At 29.2% G+C, this 21,504-nt stretch overlaps 1 protein-coding gene across 1 annotated transcript in view; it reads left to right on the top strand.

Moving 5' to 3' along the window:
* Positions 1 to 3,880: 3,880 nt before the first annotated feature.
* LOC145312422 (microtubule-associated protein futsch-like) overlaps positions 3,881 to 21,504 on the top strand; it is a 90,488-nt gene continuing 72,864 nt past the window's right edge. Inside the window, exon 1 of the mRNA XM_080151657.1 lies at positions 3,881 to 4,128. Coding sequence (XP_080007783.1) covers positions 4,014 to 4,128 — 115 coding nt within the window. The 5' untranslated portion in view covers positions 3,881 to 4,013. The remainder of the gene's footprint in view (positions 4,129 to 21,504) is intronic.

Below are 21,504 nucleotides of genomic sequence, written 5' to 3'. Positions count from 1 at the left end.
CATGTTATTTTTCATTATACTATTAGTTTGACATTGGGGGAAAAAGAGTTTTTAAAAGTTATAGTCAGGCAAAAACCGAAGTGAATATGATATAAAAAATTTACAGGCCAAAAAAATCCATTTTAGAAATCCTTCTTTTCTGAAGGCTTGAATGAATATATTTGTTGTTATGAAAATGATATCATGTATTCATATTCAATATATCAGATAATAGGAAGTGCCTAGAGTTATCAAATTATTAGGAACAAGAGCAAGATTAGAGAACTTATTTCCTTGCAACTCTACTGTGAAAGGGTCTTCAGAAACTAACTAATATATGTTCATATATTTGTACCAATATTAAAGATATCTCAGGCTTAGACTGACCTTCAATATGTTAATTTCAAGTCAAGTAAAAAAATGTCCCCTCCTATAAATCTGTCCGTCCAGAAGTCACTTGATAACCCTATAAACAGTTTAGGGATAAAACAATATATTGATTTATTCTTCCAATTATTGAACAAAATTACTTACCCTTTCTGTCGATTATATTTTCAGTGGAACCAACCAATTGATAACTAATAAAAGTCCCCAAAATAATTATAAGCGTGTATAATTTATAATATAATATACCCTTACTCCATAATTTATTAAAGCTACTCTATATCCAACACCAACTGAATAATTAAACATACTCTCAAGAAGGTAAAAATTTTGGAACTTTTGTTCTTATTTAACTCTACTGTATATGAAATGTGTGTCTTATATCTTGAGTTGAGTGTGCTGCATTGCACGTGTATACTATTCAGTATTCTGCCCAGGGTCACACCCATATTTTATGATAATATTTATTAAGTTTATTTTATTATTTTCTGGTTTAGTACAACTAACCTTTGGTTGGCAACAGTAACTGAAACTTTATTATAAAGCCATAAAGGAAATAAATATGCCTTAACATAAATATACTAAACATTTATTATAATGATAAATATGATATGTGTTAGTGTGACTGGTGAGATCATTTTTATCATTTAACTATAATTTTGATCCAAATACCTATTTCTTTCCATGATTTTATGCATCAGGGTATGACAAATTCTTATTATTTGTTGGTTTCCAGCTTTTTTTAGTCAGGAACTTTTATAGTTACAGAAAGCAAAAAAAATCTTTAGAAATTCGAGGCATCTTGATATTAAAATAAAATAAAATAAATAAAAATATAAATGAAATGATGACTGAAAAAAATTTAGTTTTGTTTTTAAAAGCTGTATTCTTAGTGTTTTTTTTATAAACATAATAACGAGTTTTACTTTTCTTTAGCTTATGGTTCTTTGCAATAAATAAAGAAACAATATAAAAGAATTTATATGTATTAAACATAAAATGTAAGAAATGTGCAGAAAACAGCGGATAAGCCTTAGTATAAAGCATAAAGAACCAATTTTACAGATTTATGCCATCCCTGTATTCTATGTAGTTAGTTTTTTTCTGCATTTCTTCCCTTTACCACTTAGTTTCCCTTTTTATATCTTCCACTTTCTTAATTTTCTTATTTTATTTCCCCAGGGAGAGAATAAAAAAGGACAACGGTCCTAGTTTTACTTGGTGTAAAGGAGGGGTACACCAAGAATCTTCGGACTTGAGATTGTCGACGGCTCCAGGCGCCAGCAGCTCCCGGTGGGATACTCAATATATAAGTACAACATACATACACCCTTTTTTTGGTAACATCTGGAGTTATAAAGTAAGGGCAACTATAGAGGGGAGTGGAAGCTGCAATGTATTGGGTCTATCAACAATATAGGAGCAGCAACATATATAAAGAGAGAAAACACTTATTTTCTTCAGAAGAGAAGGCAAAGAGAGTAACATTCAAAAGTGGGAGAAAAAAGAAAATTAGAAAAAAAGGAATGTAAGAAAAAAGAGCAGCTTCTGTAAGTGTAAAGAGGGTGAATGTGTGAGAGGAGAGAGTAGTTTGAAGAGAGAGCAAAGAAACCAGACAAGTTAAAGAGGGTGACATACCAAAGAGAATAGGATATTATTTATGCCAAAAAGGGAAAGATAGTAGGGGGCTAGGCCCAACCCTAGTGGAATAAAGTGCATCTGCAATGTCTGGTTCTATATAGATACTACAACAAAAAAGAAAGGGGGTGTGGCATTATTTTCATAAAATTATTTTTATATCTAAAATTGACTTAAAATACCTTAGAAAAAGGGTCTATGGTACTAATTTTTTTTTGAAAATGTACACGTGGAGTTTTGAGTCAGCTGTTCGAGATAATTTAGTGACATGTCAGGGCTACCATTCAAAGACTTATAAGGATTACTTAAATTCGCACAATTAAGTAAAATATGATACAAATACAAAAGTTTTATTATGAATTGAGGATTTAAAGTAAAGTTTTCAATAAAGTCCATAAATAAAATAAAGAGAAACTAACCAAACAAATTTCTACTCAAGCAATTTTAATACAATTTAAAAATTAATACTTTAAAGCTCTCTAAGTAAACCAATATTATAGTAATCCTCCTAAAAAATTAAATTATTTATTAAAGATAAACACTAATACATTGGAATTAAAATGACGTTGCATTTCACAATTTAAACTCATTTACATTTAAGACAAAAATTTAGGAATTTGTTCTGTTTAAACAGAGTTTGAATATTTAAATATTCTGTACTGGGCATAGGCGTCCAAGGGGGGGGGTAATGGGCCATTTGGCACCCCCAAACGATTTTGGGGGTGCCGTAGGCACCCCCAAAATTTTGTGAACAATACCCCCCCCAAAAAAAAATTACCCCTACCTTGGGGGTGCCGTAGGCACCCCCAACGATTTTGGGGGGGGTATTTACCCCCCCCAAACCATTTTGGGGGGTAAATACTCCCCCCAAAATAGAAAATCTCTAACAAAAAAAATTTTTGCGCGCTTCGCGCGCATTTTTAATACTAAATTTTTTATAAAATTTAAATTACCCCCCCCAAAAATTTTACCCCGGGGGTAAATTTTGGGGGGGGTAAACAAATTTTACCCCTGCCAACAGATTTCAGGGGGGGTAATTACCCCCCCCAAGCAAATTTTACCCCCGGGGTAAAATTTTTGGGGGGGGTAAAAAAAATTTGCGGCGCGCTTCGCGCGCCATTTTACCCCCCCCAAAACCAAATTACCCCCCCCTTAAAAAAATTTTACCCCCCCCAAAATAAAAAGCTTGGACGCCCCTGGTACTGGGCCTAAATAAGTGATATTAAAGTTGATAACCATGAACCCGGTTTGCTGTGGAATCAGCTGTTTTCAATGAGGTTAGTGCAGGCCTCACATCAACCAACCATATCCTCCCCATCCTCCCCTTACAATCACCCTCCTCCTTCGCCATTACCCAAGTACATTTTTTTATATTTTTCATATAAATATTATTTGAAATGTAAAATTCATTAATTAAAGTTTATTTTATATGAAAATAAAATATATTTATAAAGTCTATTGGAAAAAATGTTGAAATTTGTTTTTTTGTTAAACATTATACAGCTGTAGTGCAAACTTAGCAATTATTCTTTCCAGCACAAGTTACTTTTTCCTCCCCAAACACTCTCACCCCCCCCCCCCCTCCCCCCAATCAATCTAAGAATTTTGTGTCCTCTTTTGCCTGCAGTTCCATACTCTTCAATTCTATTCCTTAGTTATTTAGACCATTAATACTCCCTTCCATTCCTTGTGTAAGAGACCGTCCTCAAACTTTGTCTTTTCTCTTTATTATTGAAGCTGGTCCAAACATTATCTTCTCCATACTTCTGTGCCCTCTTTAGAACTTTACCCCATCCCCTTTCAATCCATCTCCATACATTTCCCTAGCGCGGTTATAATATTGGATGGTATGTACCAATGTATAGAGTTGCCTCTCTAACATTTCTAGTCTAAGTCCAACCTCCGAGCCAGGCAGTCCCCTTCCCCATAATAATACACATACATAATATACTTTAGCTCTAGTGCTCGTGTGCTATATTACTGGTTCCTAGCTGGTTGTGTGACCAGCCAGGATGGGTGACCCTCCGGCGCAGCTATCGCCCTTGTCAGGCGCGTACTTGCTCATTGTGGTGGGCGAGCCTTTCAGTGAGGAGCATAAACAGTTAATTCTACAGAAAATACAGCAAGGTAAGCAAAAATACTTTATTCTGCCGGGCTGAACATTAGTTTTCTTATCAATGTCATTTACTACAATTGTTTTATCATAAATGGCTGGTGTTAAAAAAGATAAAATGCCTGAACCTGTTAGTGTTGCTTGGTGGCAACTTATCTATTTTAAGTAATATATGTAAAAGTTGTGAGGACAAGGGGGATTACTATCAAGTTTTTGCATGCAGTTTTCAAAGTACAACTTTCAGTAGATTAAAGTATTTGTTGAGTTTGATGAAAAGACTGTCAGATTAAGAGAATTTTCTATGCAAGATATCATGTTAGTAAATAATTAAACATTAACTTCATCTTTGAGGCATACTTTTTACTCCTGTTAATGTTCTACATTGATAATTCTAATTTCTGCTATTTGTCATTTTATATTGCTTTAATTGTTGTTATTTGCATTTTCGAAGTACATATTATTAGTTAGGTTTTTTTATTAACAAGATATATCATATCTTACATGAGGAATGTTCTTTATATGTTTGTGGTATGCTTCCTTACATAGAAAGTTTTGTTAAAAAGAGGAAAGAAAACTACAGATTGTCACCAAATTTCTTAAATCCTTTCAATTTTGTTTTTTTTCATATTTAATTTACAAATGTAAGGCCATTTTGCTTTTTTTTGGTAGCGCAAGAACTCTATAATGAGGGCATTTCTTCATGTAGGTACCAAGGGTCGTCACTTCAAAAACATTGACTATTTTCATTTGATCTAGTATATATCATAACAATAGGGAAGGAGTAACAGAACCTACGACTCTAATTCCAAAAATATGTTAGATTTAATTTAATTAATATTGTTGTTTGCTTATTATTACTGTATTTATTTTGTAAATAATACATATGTTATATTTTATGTTTTGATTTTATTATCATTCAGAAGTAGATTATATTATAATTTTGGTATTATCCTCTCAGAATATATTTTTCAACTTTGAAAATTTTATACATCTTTTCCTTGCAGTCTAAACATTTCTACAATGTACATACATTATTACTGTAAAATATTTTATTATTATTTTGACTAAGATATAGTTAGCTAATAATATTTATCATTTTCTAAATCTATAATAGTTCTTGAAAAGTACATATCTTAGATTAGTTAATGTTATGTATAATTTCATGTCTTAATCTACTTTCATTGATCTCATGTATAATGTAATATATCGTATTAATACAAAAGGATTATTTCTGATCGTGTTTAAAATTTAACATGGCTGATGTATCTACAAATAGAAGACAACATTGATTAAAGGTAAGGTAAATAAATATGCAAAGGATAGCCTGAGCAAATTTTTTTTATTTCATTTTCAAAATTCATATTTAAAAAAATCATATTCTTAAACTGTATAAGATTGAAACATTTTCGGCAAAATAGCAAAAATGTTTTTTTTTCATTGATTTCTATGATCTGTATATCTATATATGTAGAACAATGTCTGTCTGTCCGTCCGTCCGTCTGTCCCTTAAGATCTCGGTAACCACAGAACCGATCGGATTCTACTCTTCTGGAAGTATTTACCTACTGGTCCTGTGGTGGTTTTAAGCTATTTTCTTGGGGGTGGGATACCCTAACCTCCAAAAAAAAACAAAAAAATTCCCCTCAATTTTTTAAAAAGACGAAACACTAACTAGGTGGTGCAGCACCAGAGGTACTTAATTATTTTTAAATTAACTCTTGGGGCACAGCCCCTAGAGGCTAGGGGCGAAGCAGCTAGTGTAAGTATAAAAGAAGTAAATAGATACTTGTAAAAAATACATATCTTAGTATGCCATAATAAAAAAACCTAGATATTACTATATTAGTCCATCACTGTCAAACATCAGGGAAATAGTAACGAGCAAATGAAAGTCAAATGATTACATAAGCATTTGGCAATATATTTTACTTTATATATTCTTACTAGCGGCTACGCCCCTAGAGGCCTCTAGGGACACGTAATTTTTTTCTTTTCAATCTATTTAAAAATCATCTATTTACCAAAAATATTTTTTACCGATAGTAATGTTTTTAGCAAATTGCAAATTTTCCGCAGGGCGGTATTTTTATTTTTTGTCGATATCTCTGAGGATGGTGGTATCCTCCCCCAAAATAGTTAAAAACCTTTCCGGGACCTATGAAATGCTACCCTGTTAAGGAGAACCCGATCGGTTCAGCGGTTAGTGAGATTTTGGTACAGACAAACAAATAGACATCCTGTTACTTTATTGTAAGGATTTTGCCCTTTTAAATAAATTATCATTGGTGTCTGGTAAAGGCAAAATCTTTGTGTTGACATGTAATTTCTTTTATATTAATTATGTAATTTACAAAAAGTGATGCTATAGTTCCATATCCTATTATATAAAGTAGTAAGCTTTTTTTTAGTCTGTCCCGAAGGATCTCGCTAACCGCTGAACTGATATTGTTATCCTTTACAGTGAAGCTTCTTATAGGTTCTGGGAACTATTTTTGTCTTCGCCCCCTCCCCCCCCCCCCAACAAAAATATTTTTTTTACTCTTTTGAAACTCATATTTAAAATGGGATAAGGTCGACTTTTTCCCTTTTAAGTGCCCCTAGAGGCTTCTAGGGGGCGTAGTCGCTAGTACAACATTAAACCACGAAACTCGAATGATTAATAAATGTTTAAACTCAAGATACATTAATTTGAATTAAGAAGATAATAGTTTATCTTCTACTGACGCACCTCTGTATCCCTGAAAATTAAGGAAAAGTTTATGTTGGTAACTGATCCCATTGTCCCTGATGTATCTATGTAAACTCTAAGTGCTAGTCTGTGTAGCATAGAAGCATTATCTTTAGCTAACAATAAACATCATTCTACATTTGAAGAAGAATAGTTATTTCTCGTATCGTATTATAAACGGCTTTCCGCGGATATAGAATGTACAATTATAAGATTAAAAATAGTTTTTTTAGCCCCGTGGTGCCGAAGGCACCGGCTAAAAAACTAGTTTTAATCTTATGATTGTACATTTCTATATTCGTAGAAAACTGGATATAATACGATGCTAGACATAATTTTTTCGTATGGATGAGAACCGGTTCCTATCCACCGGATTCGAATGAATACGAGAAAAGCTATTCTATATTTTCAAATGTCTGTTTGTCAATCTATATTTCTGCCATCTTCGTTAGAGAGGCAACATATCCTTTTGGCTGCTTTATTAATTATTAGATAAATAAATATCTGAATTTTATTTTAGCAATCTAATGTACACACTTTATCCGAGAGAAATTTAGTTTTTCTAGGTTGCTATTATAGATAGATGCTTAAAATCTTCTGCTATTCTTGTTTTTCTTCGATTCTTAAAGATATTCATATTCTTGCTTATACACAAATAGACGAATCATAGAAAAAATAGAATGCAGTTGCCCTTAGAAGGTTCTTAAGAGTAAGCTAAAATTAATTGAGAGCTTAATAGTTTTTAAAAAATCATTCATCTTATTAGTCCTTAAAGTTGCATTATTCAACATTATTACAACAAGAAACCTTATGTGGAAGCTTTTCTAATAATGAACAAAATCATCACAAAAATTTTGAAAAGAAATCGAATGATATTGATCCAAGTTGTGCAGAGATAGCTACCTGACCTTATAGCTATTATAATCAATGAAGTGTTTATATATCATCTTCTCATAGTTAATATAATGTATAATATTTATTTGAGCCAGACTAGGAATATGTATTTATATACATATACAGTCTTTTATATATTTTTATTAGAGATGGTTATATATACTTAGTATTGATCTTGTCTTTTATATTCAATTTCTTTACATTAAACGTTAAACAAGGGAGTGGGGCTGGTATCTTCCTACATCTATCACATATATTTTGCTGGAGGGGGGAGGGGGTTTACCCTATACCTTACAAATACCTAAAACATTCTCTGGAACTTCTCTGAAAAATATTTGAACAATCAGTCCTATGCTTATTTAGGAACATAAATTTTATTACTTTAGTAAATTAAATGATTCTTCTTAGTTTTAGATAATTCTTTTTAATTATTATTTTTAATATAGATTACATTTAAGAAATTTAGGTTGATTTTATTAAGAATAAAAGAGCCTGTATAAAAAATATAATAATATCATAAAAGAAACCTTAATGTTTAAAAATACTTAATAAATGTAATAAATTAATACTGTTGCATTATTATTATTACAAAAGATTGAAGATAAGAAAAATATTTTTCCTTTCATTATTATTGTAAAAACTGGCAGGAATATTTACTAACCCTGTTAATCTTGAAAAAATATTGTTTACAATATAACAAATCATTTAATAAAAGTTGTCTAAACTGACAATAAATGATCATGTACGCCATAAAGGCATTGTCATGTGTTTTCATAATATCATAAAAGTTTAACACTGTAACACTGACCTTATCCTGGCACCTAAACTTTTTAGGTTATCTTGAGGATAAATTTATTTCAGCATAAAACATACACAAAATATATATTTTTGGTAATATCCTCTTAGAATTTTTTTTTTCAATTTTGAAAATTTAAGTACCCATCCCCCCCCACCGACAACGAACATCTCTGGCCACAGCTCTTGGCTCCCTAGCCTGCCTAGCCGCAGCCCTCGCCCCCTTGCCTGCCTAGCCGCAGCGCTCTGCCCCCTTGCCTGCCTAGCCGCAGCGCTTGGCTCCCTAGCCTATAACCTAACCTAACCTGAAATAGTTGTTCGTTGTCGAAGGGAAGAATTTCTGTACATAAATAATAAGAAATAAGTTTTTTTAAAAACTAATCAGTTCATTTATTGCCTGAGAGGTTAGCTGCCGGCCTACAGTTTTCAAATATTGATATTTTGGATGATTTTATTGTTGTTGATTGTTAAGTGGCAGGTTTTAAACCCAGCATCTACTTAGGTTGCATTATTATATTAAACATGTTGCATTGATATGTCCTTAATATTCAATATGTCATGTTTGTGACATATTTAAAGAAAATGACTTATTGATCAGGCCTTAATTGTTTTTCTATTTGCCATCATGTTTGTAATAAAAAGAAACTACAAATTAATGCCTGATTAAATGGAAAAATTAAGGTTGTTTCAATATGGCTTTATCTTTTTTACCCCTTTTTAAAAATGTTTAAAGAATTACATATTAATGTTTCACAAAATGAAAAAAATAATGTGGCATTAATATGTGCTTAATTTGTAATTTGTCATCTTGGTTAATTAAATAATTTAAAAGACACATTGAAAAATAAGGACACATTAAAATGATATTATATGAATTTAAAAAGGAGATGGAACAAACAGTTACTGATTTTGTCACCAGATGGCAGTTGTAAACACTCCCTGTTTAGATTTTAGAAATAAAGGATTTTAATTCTACAGACACCACTGTGAATTTATATTTTAGCTCCCTTTTGCATGTATTTTATGAAAACTAATATTTTTGGTGGGACCTTCTACAAAGAATAGAACTATATATAGGTCAAGTAACTTTTCAATTAGCAATGATATAATTGAAAAATAATATTTATTTAGTTCAAAAGTATTAGATTAATTTCAACTCTAAATTAATTATATCTAATATCTAATTTTTAAGTAAATAATGTATTACCAATTTTGGTGGCCATATTGTTTTTTTGACGTTTTAAAAGTAATCGATGTCTCAAATTCTCAATACAACCTTAAATGATTTAAATTGAATTAAATTTAATCATATATCATTTTATGTATCACAAATAATAATAAAATTTTTAAGTTTGGCGGCCATCTTGTTATTTGACGTTTTTAAGAAAAAATTACATTATAATATGTTCTTATTTAAAATAAAATGTCATTAAATTCAAAATATTATTATTATTTATATTTTTTTGTGATGTTTTTTTAGAGATAAGGAGTATTTTTGGTACACAATACCTACAGCCTTAAAAAAAATAAAAATGTATGAAACATCATTTGTATAGTAATAAAAAAGTACGTCATTAAGGACATCAATGCAACATGTTTAATAATGCGACAAAAGTATATGCTGGGAAGTGAATGTTTATGATATTAAAGTTTAAACTATGATCTGATTTTTGGATTCAATTATCTAATTAGGTAAAATACAAATAGTGTTTTTAAATTCTCAGTTTTTAAAAGATTGAGATTGGCATGTTTTGTGATTTGTCATGATTGGAGGGTGCCACGAATACAATTAATTTGATATGATTCTCTATATTAGCCACCCAGTTTCTCCATAATCCGCGTGACGGTAACCAATAGATAATACATATATTCTTATAAAAAATCATCAATATTTACTATTGGCAAAAATTGTAAATTTTTCTATATTGTTTTTTAAATACTGCAAATAATTCTTGACAAAATCTTTCTATTGCTGAGAATACAAATGTCCTTGTTTCTATCATGTTTCAAATGTTGGTATAAATTAGGTCGCTTGTCAATTGTAAGTTGGAGAGAGAATTATAAATGGCATATATACGAACATGAATTAGATAATTGAATAATGAAATTCTAAATTTATGTTAGGTATACATTTCTTGTATTCTTTTCTATGTTAGCTTTGTAAAAATGAATATGATTATGAATGACATACTTAATTAGTGGTTTTTAAAGTATAACTTTTTAAAAGTTTTTCATTTCAAAATAAAGGTACTAAGAAAGAGAGGTAATGTCTGATTGAGCCAATAGAAAAATCGCATTGGAGCATACATGAAATTTCATTGGTTAAAATTATGTACACATTTTGAGCTTACCAAAACATTTCGAATCAAGTCCATCACGTGAAGTACTGCCTTCATATTGTAGTTTCACATCTATGTTTTATCTGTGCATTGATAATAAATATGCTTTATCTATTGCAATCGTTATAAAATAATAAAAATACCTTTATGAATTTAAGTTAATAAAATTATTTTTTTTCTTGAGTTTCTATTAAAACAAAAACATAATATCTCGGACTTCAAATGTACATGATTTATAATCTTTAATTTGTATCTATTATAAACATTTAAAATTCATAGTTTGTTTCATGTTTATCTCGAAATAAATTATATAAATATAAAATAACAACAAATAGCAAAACAACAGTATGTTCGTTACGTTTTCAACAGGACCTAGCGTTGTACTGTGTATACACTGTACACAATACACATATGGGTAAGAGGAAAGGGCATATATTTTTTCATTTTGTTCATAGCTATAAATAGTCTCATTTCTTAATTAAAGCTTTTATATCATGTAAAAATTTATTTTCTAGTAAAGTGTAAAGCATATTACAAATCCTTTAATGAATGGTTGAATTCCTTAATATAAAGTTAGCTTTCAAGAAATTATATACTCAAAAAATTTTAAGGTGTTTTGTCAGCTGGAGGAGTTCCTTTGTCAGATTTACGAAAAAAGGGTTCAGAATATGCTTCTTCTCTTATAATTCTATTCATTTAAAGTTTGTCTTAAAATAACATACTTAACCATAGAACTAAAAAAAATTCTTTCTCTCTTTTGTCACTTTAAAGTTACAAAAATAGTGTGGTTTGGATTGGTTAACTTTATGTGATACTAGTATTTTTCATTGCCATATCCCTGTTTGTGTGGTAAAATGAATGTTCTGCTTTTGGATAATAAAATATGATGTGCAAATATTGGTTTTAATGAAGGTAGAGATATAATTTATAACATTAGGTCATGATAAAAATAACTTTTGTCACCGAATTTTACTGCAATTTATATGTTAAACAAATTAATCCATTAACTAGAAAATGACTGAACTTGTAGGTTCGTGGTATAATAATTTTGGGAGGATTTGTCTCTCATTCTTTCATAAACAATTCAAAAGATAATTATGAAGTAATTCCCTTTTTTATTGATATGATATGATTTATTAGCAGTAAATTACAGATTAATTTTGAAAATAGTTTATTACATTTTAAATTACATAAATTTTTATAGATATATTTATTTACATGTTTTATTTAAATAATAAACTTTTGACCTATCACAAAAATTAATATACAAAATTCTTGATTTTTGCTTCTAACCATCTTGGTTGGTCATTATTCCACCCCCACTACCCCACTCCCCTTAAAGTTTCTATTTTGTGCACTTTCCTTATATTTTTTTTCATGAGCATGCTCCCTCTTTTTTGTTGATCTAAGTTTTGTACTTGTGTTTACCTGGGCTAGGCAATATGCCTTATGTTGCATGACTTGACTGCATTTTATCCAACTATCCATCCAATTCCCCTCATATATACCTTCACTCCACTCTTCTAAACTTTACCCTTCACTACATCACTAGGTTTATAACTCTTGGTGACCAAATAATCCAATTCTGAGCTCTTACATAGGACTTTTGATCATTTAGCTTGGTGCATGAATGGGGGTGTGGTTTTTATTCACTAACTATGTGCAGTGTGCACAGGATGAGGTATGACATGATATGGCAAGGGTGCTGCACAGTAACCAGCAACTGCAACATATTTTAATAAAAGTTACAGCTTTCCTCAGGTCAGGAAAAAATTATAATTGTTTGTTAAATCAAACTCCTTTTTAATATTCATTAATATAGGTATGAGTTCAAAAATTATCTATTCCATTACTTACCTACATACCAATAATCTCTTTATATTCTTAGAAGAAATAAGGAAGAAAGTAGTACTGGGTTGTTTATTGGTATTTAGTTTTAATTAAAACTATATCATTGGACAGTCTTTCAAAGCAATAAATGCACATGAACCTTCATTCTAAAAAAATGAGTCTTTCTAGGTTAAACTAGAACTACTGCTAAATAAAAAATAATAATTGGGCTATAGCATATTACTTAATAATAAACTAATACTTTTGTAAGAGTAAATTATAGTTCTTATTTTACCCAATCTAGTATTACTGTAATGTATATGCAAATAAATTTGTTCTTTTATACTTAACTAGCGGCTTCGCCCCTAGCCTCTAAGGTCTTTTCCCTAAAGGTTCAGGGGAAAATTATTAAAATTTTGTTTACATTTCTTTTGTTTTCAGTGGACAGGGTCAGATGGACGGACGGAAAGACGGACAGACATCAAGCTACTTTGTACTTTAGATATAAAGCTTTTTTAAATGAAATATGAACAAAAAGCAAAGCTATAACACAGAAGTGAAATCAGTATAATCTCAAAAAGACATTTCATATAGTTGAGAATGGAGATTTTCTTTGACTTAACTTCTGGTTTAATATTAAGGGGATCATTATATAAACAAAATAATTGTTCAAAACTTTTGTAGACTTCAGCTTTTCAATGATATATATGCTGTTTGCTATATTATTTTCATAAAATTTGAAATGAGTCAAAGAGATTATTCTGGTTAATCTTTAATAATATTTAATGAAAAAAAAATATTTTCTTGAAATCTTTAAAGTAATATTAAATAAAATAACAATGTATACACTCATATCATATACTCCAATAATATTACTGTATATAGGATTCATTTATCTGTATTTTTCTCTTTCCTGTACCTACATGGATAATATATTATATCAATTTTGAGCATAATCTATTATGTATGATTATGATAAAATATTAACATTCACACACAATATATTTATTTTTGTGCCACACAAAATTTTTATTGCTTACTTTAACGGTCTAGAAACAGCTTCAATTTAAAACATAATAAAAACAAGATGACAACACTATAAAAGTTATGCCAAACAACCAGACATTATATTAAAGATAAATAACGAACTATAGAGTGGTGGTGCTTTTGATTACATAAAACATCCTTAATTACTTAAACATCCTAAAATTGATAAAACTTACCTAGCTTTGTTATTTTTTTTATTAAGCCTGAATACAGTGAAAGGGATTTACTTAAATATCATGAAGTAATAATTGATCGTAACAGTATACTTAGCACTATGAATTAATCAAGTTATAGAGAAAGTTTTCATTTAAAATTTGGCATGAATAATCACAATGAATTGGATTTGGTCTTAGGCATGTTTTAAATAATTTAGTTAAATCCCCAAAAGCTTTTGTCAAAGAAATATTATTAAATACTTATGAAGTTTCTTTTCAATATTTTTATAGCTCATTCCTTATATGAACTGTTTTTAAAATAATTTACAATGACAAAAAATTATTGGTTAAAAGCTACTTTCTGTTCACCTTATATTTTAATCTGAATTTGAAAAGTATTATACATGAAAATACATGCTTTATGTAGATATATCATAAAGAGCTAGAAGAGATTTTAAATGTAAAAGGGAGGGAAGAGCTAGGGAAGAACACCTAGGCAAATCAAAATAACTACTTCACTTAATTTTTTTCAATCTTCAAATAGGTATCATAAACTATTTTATAACTTTTAAAAATGTTAACAATAATGACAAAAATTTCAGTGAACAAAAAGTTTTACTTTTAGATGAAGCTCAGACAGCTTAGCTGACAAGGAAGAAAAATACCAAAATTTCTAAAGTTAAAAAAATTAATCATAATATACATTTAATGTTATAGTAACCTAAAAAAGGATTAGAGTTAGAAAAAACATCTAGATTTTATCTGCCTAACTATTAGATATAAAGGGGAGGGAAAATCAGAAGAGGTAGAATGATGATTCAAATTCACATTTTCTCTTCTCCATTTAACTAGAAAAGGGGCCATAAATTTGAATTTTACTTTTAATCCACCAGTTTAATATGTCGGCAATGGATTTATGTTTCATTTTGAATGTAATTCTTTCTATTCAAAGTGATATATCAAAGATTTTTTTACTCTGGAAACTATGATTTAAGGATTTTCTTTCTATTTCATCTAAAAGTAAATGTAAACCACTATGGATTTAAAATTATTTTTCTCAATTTTCTTATCTGAATGAGTTCTTTTATTAAACTGCTTTAGAGAGAGATTATGATGTTCTAAGCTCTTACAATAGATTATTTTACCCCATTTAAGGAAGCCATGACTGTATACATCCCTGTTAATGCAGCAAGATAGAAAATGACCTGGTTGACATTACTCAAATTATGGACGGACCATAATGGGAGGAATGGGGGCTGCCATAGAAATGTTAAAGAATTTGCAAATTTCTTTGCAAAAAGTGACCAAAAGAGTGGACATGTGGTATGGTTGACATATTTCTTACATTTTTTCATCTAGATGATCTAATTATTGCAGTGTATTTATAAATTAAGAAATTAATATTCTTATTTCAAAATAAGTTTTTATTAATATGATGGATTATTTCATATTTTATGTTGAAGTCAAGAAATATTCAATATGCATTATCTAAAATTAAATTAAAAAATCCTAATTGTAAGAGATTTTAAAACAGACAGGTAAAAAAAATTTGAAGTTAAAGAAAATCTTTATCTATTGTTATCTGAAGTTAGTAAAATAGGGAGGAAAATTTTTTTCTGTAGAATGGAAAAATGTATATTTCAGCATATATTTTGCTGTATATATAAACTAGCGGCTACGCCCCTAGAGGCCTCTAGGGGGACTTGAGGAGAGAGTCAAATTTAATAATTAAATTTCTTATTTTAGATTTTAAAAGAAAAAGTAAAAAAAATTTTGGGGGAGGGCGAAAATTTTTTTTAGGGGGGGGCTGCCCCCCCCCCTCATTTTTAATTTTAGTTAAAAAAATTTAAAAAAATAGTTATAAACCTTCCCGGGACCTATGAGAAGCTACCCTGTTAAGGAGAACCCGATCAGTTCAGCGGTTAGCGAGATCCTTCGGTACAAACATACAAACACACAAACACACAGACATCCTGTTACTTTAGTATAAGGATTGCTTATGATGATACTGGATGTGAAACCCTAACAATGCTGACTTGATTTTTGCAATAATGCACTACAAACTACTCAATCATCTTCACACAAATACAACATGGCTTTTAAAATAAACAAACCTAAAGAAAATAAAGTAAATATGTATAGATTATAAACACAGAATAGGTATGCCATTAATTATGTACTACATAGGTATGCCATTAATTAGTACCACATAGGTATGCCTATTAAAATAGATAGATAAAAACAAAGTAATTCTATATATTGTCTTATATAAAAGTAACGGGATGTGTGTTTGTACCGCAAATCGCTGGATATGATTCTTGTTTACAGTTTTTTTTACAACCCACCCTTTCTCTTAAGGGTCCCTTGAGACCTTTAGGGGAGTAATCGCTAGTTCTAAAAGATAACAGTTGATGTTCATTGTTTTACAATTGTTTAAATTAAGAATTGGGTTAATAACTCAAGTTTAAAGATTAAAAAAGAAAATAAAAAAAAGAGAGAAAGTAAAGAGCGGAGAATGAATGGAAATGACATTAATATGTTAGGATTCTTCTTCTTGGTATTAGATAACTTTTAAAGAAGAACTTCTAACAAAATGCAAATTTTTACATAATACATAATCTTTTGCGCATTTTTATTATCTAAATGAAAATTTTATTGATTTTATAACAAAATTATAATTTCATATTAATCAACATAAATTAAAAAGTTTAAAGTTTCTAATCTTAAATCTAGTAGCCAAATACGATGTTATAAATATCAGGTATTTAATCATTTAATTCATTTTTCTTTCTTTTGAAGGTTAAATGATCTTTTTAACAAAGTGTTTGTGAAATAATTTATTCCAAAAAATCTTTTCTGACAGATTATTTTGAAAAGGAAGAAAAATATTTTGCCTGTGGTGCTCTTCTTTTTAGAACTTGAGATAAAATCTTTTTATTTTGAATACAAATGTTTAAAAATAGAGATAAATATTCTAGAAAAAAAATATTATAAAAGAAATATCTTGAATGTTAAGTAAAGATAGAAATGATTTGATAACACATATTGAATTTGTAAAAAATAATTAAAGATGGAAAAGCATTCATTAGGGCTTTGCACTAAGGTGTGGTGAGGGTTCTTCCCTTCCTCCCATAATTGTTTATGTTTTCCCCCTAAACCTATTTTTAGGAGTTTCATGTTTCCTTTATTGGTAGGGTGTAACTCCCTAGAAAAATAGCTTGAATTACCGCTGAACCAGTAGCTATCATTCAGTAGCAATGGTTGCAGGGATTAGATGGACAGACAGACATAGTTCTACTGTGTATTACATGTAAAACAGAATTAAACTAAATTTCAATATTTTTTACTTCTTTAGAATAAATTTATAGCTCCTTAGCTTGATCCAAATTTAGAAAATTTATATTGTTATTTGTGTCTCATTTTGCCCAAGAGAGCCAGCAAAAAATTACTTACATATAAATTAAAGATATAAACACAAGTATAGAATAAGGCATACTAAACTCAAGATAGGAGCACCTATTTAAGAAGATCCAAAATAAAGTTTTCAACCTTAGGAAATAGTTTTTATTCTGGCTATAAATTTGATTTATCTGTTTATTGGATCATTCAAGCGGAAAGTAGAAAAGACTGTATAATTACTCAAATGACCTGTGTATATTCTATTACCCCATCTTTATCTTTATTCTTACTTTGTTAATAGCACCTACATGCAAGGAGCTATAATACTGAATAGAATTAACCCAGCGGGACGTTTTTGTGAATTTTAATGACCTAGCCTAACATAAAACAGACAAACTTACTTTTTCTTAAAATAGTAATTATACTTAAGGATGGAGAGTCTGGGGGGGGGGGGGGGCTGACTTCTGCTAGAAATACTAATGATGTGCCTTAAAGACTGTGTGAGAGTATTTGCCAAGTTTAAAAACATTATCCTTTAGCATTCAATTTATAGTTTTTCTGTAAAAGAAAAAAACTCAGGTAGGTTAATTTCTCTGAGTTAACCTGTTTACAAAAGTTTACCTACAAATATTTATCTAAAATAAAATTTTAATAAAGTTTTGGGGTATAGTCCCTTTCATGGCAACGCATCTTATGGGGCGTTATGTCGTATTTTATTTTTTATAGGGTTAGATATAGGCAATTGGCCCCGCAGGGGCTAGAAATAGTAGAATAGCTACTGTAAAAATACGATAAACGCTCTTTAAGAGGCGTTGCCAGGAAGGGGACTATACCCAATTTTTGTCTTATAACATTAGACTTTCAACATCAGACTTTCAAATAAAAGGGAATATCTTGTGTTCTAAACAGCAGGGGTTCAATCTAATTTGAGAAGATATTTTTATATATTTTCCTCCAGTGTTCTAGAATTTAATCAAAGTTTTAATCTTGTAAAGGAAATAGAAAGTGTATATTATCAGACTTTTTACATTTTATAGGCTTAAGAGTTCAAATTTAATCTTGTTAATACTTGTAATTTGAGTTTAACGACACTAACTAGAGTCTAAATAAAAATATATGATTGAGATTTTTTTCCTTGAGATTATTTGTTCTATTAAACTCTTATATCTACATATATATAGCTTTATATGCAGTTATACTTTCCTTTTATGATCCTCTCCTTCAATACATGGTAAGTAAATTATCTTTTACCTCATATAATCATAGTTAAAAATTTTATTTTAATTGCACTAAATGATACCTAAGTCAAAATAATACAAATAAACATATTTGGCATCATTTACACAAATTTTTAAACTTTTGAAAGAATAAGAAGTAGGAAGTGTGTAAATATATTATAAATAATTTATATTTCAAGAGTTTAATTATTCAAATTATTCAAAATAGCATGAATCTGTCAGAGATCAATAAATAGCTTTGTTTTCAGCTATTTTCAAAACAGCTAGTTTAAAGACAAACTGGACAGATCCAGTTCTGCTTTTCAATAATTATGTACTAAAGCCCATGAGGGAAGGAAGAGGTAAGTCGACCTTCCCTATAAAATTGAATTTTAATGGAAAAAGTAAAATAATTATTTTTTTTGTGGGGAGGGCGTAACCTATATGAATATTAACTGAAAAAGAAAACACACACACACCCCATTACTTTTATATAAAGATATAATGATAGCTAGATCGTATTTTATTGTAAAAGCCAACATAATTCAATTTAATTCATTAATACATTTCTTTAAAAGATTAATACCAGAAATCTGGGTGAAATTACATTAAAGGGCTAAGGTGTAAAACTTAAAGAAATAATTTTTTTTTACAACTCTATCTGCAGAGTATTGTATGTATTCATTTTTATGTTAGGCAGTTTAAACAATGGATGTAAACAAAATAAGCTATAAATAATATGTACTTATATTTTTTGCCTGTCGGAGAGTCTTACAAATCATGATTAGCTTTGTTTTATTTGTTTGATAGATTAGTGGAAATATTCAAATTTATATGCAAGAAGTTAAACAAACATTATCACGATGAAGTTAAACTTGTAACAAAAAGATGAGTTTTCTAAAAAGATATTATCTGGAAGCATGTAAGAAAGTGTGAAGAGAAGAGTCAAACAAGGAAAATAAGATGATTAAGACAATCTAGTAAAATCCCATAATACGACAGAGAATAATGAAAAATAGTTGAAGGAACAGGGAAACAAAAGTAGCGTTAATTGTTGTAATAATGTAATGAATAAAACTATTTAAAGAAGTTACGAATATGAATATAAAACCTAAAATTAAAATAAACTGTATTGATATTTGTAAAGAGTAAATTGTTAAAATGTAGTTTAAATCCTTCTCGAATGACCTGTATTACTATTTGAATGAATGTCCATGTTCCTAATCCCATCCTGATCTAGGCCTATGAATCTAGAATCTCCCACATGCAAGCAAATAACATTAGCAAAACTTAGATTCGCCAAACTAGTTTACTGGGTGTGTGAAAAGTATTGTACAGTATTGTTTTTTAGTGTATTTGAAGATACGTAAGAATTAGGATATTTTAGTAATTTTGTTGGTGTGGATAAAAAAGGTAAACCAATATGCCTTTTTATGCCATCAATATCATTTTTATGCCTTTTTTCACCTAGCAATTTCCTTGAGATTATTAAAACTTAAATATTTCAGTCAAACAATTAATTAATTAACATATGAATCAGACAAGGATATTAATATTAGCTTCTTAGAAATCGCACCATCCACTTATATTTCAATATTTTTAATCTCCAAAATAAGATTACCACACTGTATGTCTCAACATATATGCCAATATTTGCACAGTAACCTTTCCAAGGAATGTAATTTATATTTTCTGGTAATCAGGAAAAGATTGATTTTAATTGAACATTCAGTAAAACTGATAGATTTTAAATTATGTTATTCAAATAGGAAATAACAATCTTTACAATTAAGACATTCTTAGTTCCACACAAACTACTTAAAAAAATAATTCCAAATTTAAAATATATTCTATGGTCTTTTTAACCCAGATATCCACAATTCTTTATTTCCAGTCTACAAACCTAAATTTACACATCAGAATATCAGTATCTGAGATATGTATTATCCTCGAGTCACAGAGATGCACAAATTTGTCTTTTTTTATTTCAGTTCGGGGATATGGGAAATTATCTAAAAAAACATTTTATAATTATAACTATAGAATTAAAATTTCTAGCAATTTCTATCTTTAAAAATATTTAAAGTAAAATTTAATACCTAACATATGTTTTTACAATTGCTTTGAAATCAGAAAAGACAAGTAGTTAGTTATATTTTAATATGTATTTTTAAATGCTATATATGTTAAAATCCATAGATTTGTTTTGAAACAAGAAAGCTTCTTTATTTGATTAGCTTAAAGGAAGCCTGTATTAAATATCTATGTTTTATAAAGACTTTAAACTTTGGTTATGTATAAGATATTCAATCTTTTGACCACAAGATTTTGTTATTTTGACTTCTAGTTAGATGGATATTTAATTTTTTATATTTAATAAAGAGTTTCTGTAGCTTTTTTCAGTAAACTTTAAAATTTTACTAATAAGCTAAACTGGTGGCAGTACTAAAAATTAGGTATTAGCTGCAGGCTAGTGTAAGAAATATCAACTGAAATTGTTTACCCATTTTTTCCCTAATTTCCAAAGTTGTACAACAGCTACTTCGGTCAAACGGAAAAGCAATATAATGTATAAATGATTTAAACAACAACATTCAAAATTTATATTTTTCAAATTTTTATTTTTTTGTTGTTGGAAATTTGAAGCCTTTTTAGCTAGTAGTAAATATTGAGATAGGATGAGGGTGATATGTACACAATCGGAAACTAAAATTTAGCTGACATAAAAATTGATTTTGTTCACATGGTAGTTAACTCTTTTAAACAATTTTCTTTTTTGAAAAATTGTCTTTATTCCTGACAGCTATGCAATAAAAGAATAGAACAGTTACCTACTTTACCCTAAAAAATTCTTTCAAATCATTAAATAATTCACAAATACCAGTTCACCAATGACATAGGTCGGCCATTATTATAATGTTTTTTTGTCCCACTTGGTTAGGATGATTTAAGGATTATCAATCAACAACTTACATAAAATAAAGAT

Source organism: Acartia tonsa, chromosome 2 (assembly GCF_053477335.1).
Source record: "Acartia tonsa isolate MP-2025a chromosome 2, ASM5347733v1, whole genome shotgun sequence".
NCBI classification, from domain to species: Eukaryota; Metazoa; Arthropoda; class Copepoda; order Calanoida; family Acartiidae; genus Acartia; species Acartia tonsa.
This window is presented reverse-complemented; position numbering and strand designations above follow the sequence as displayed.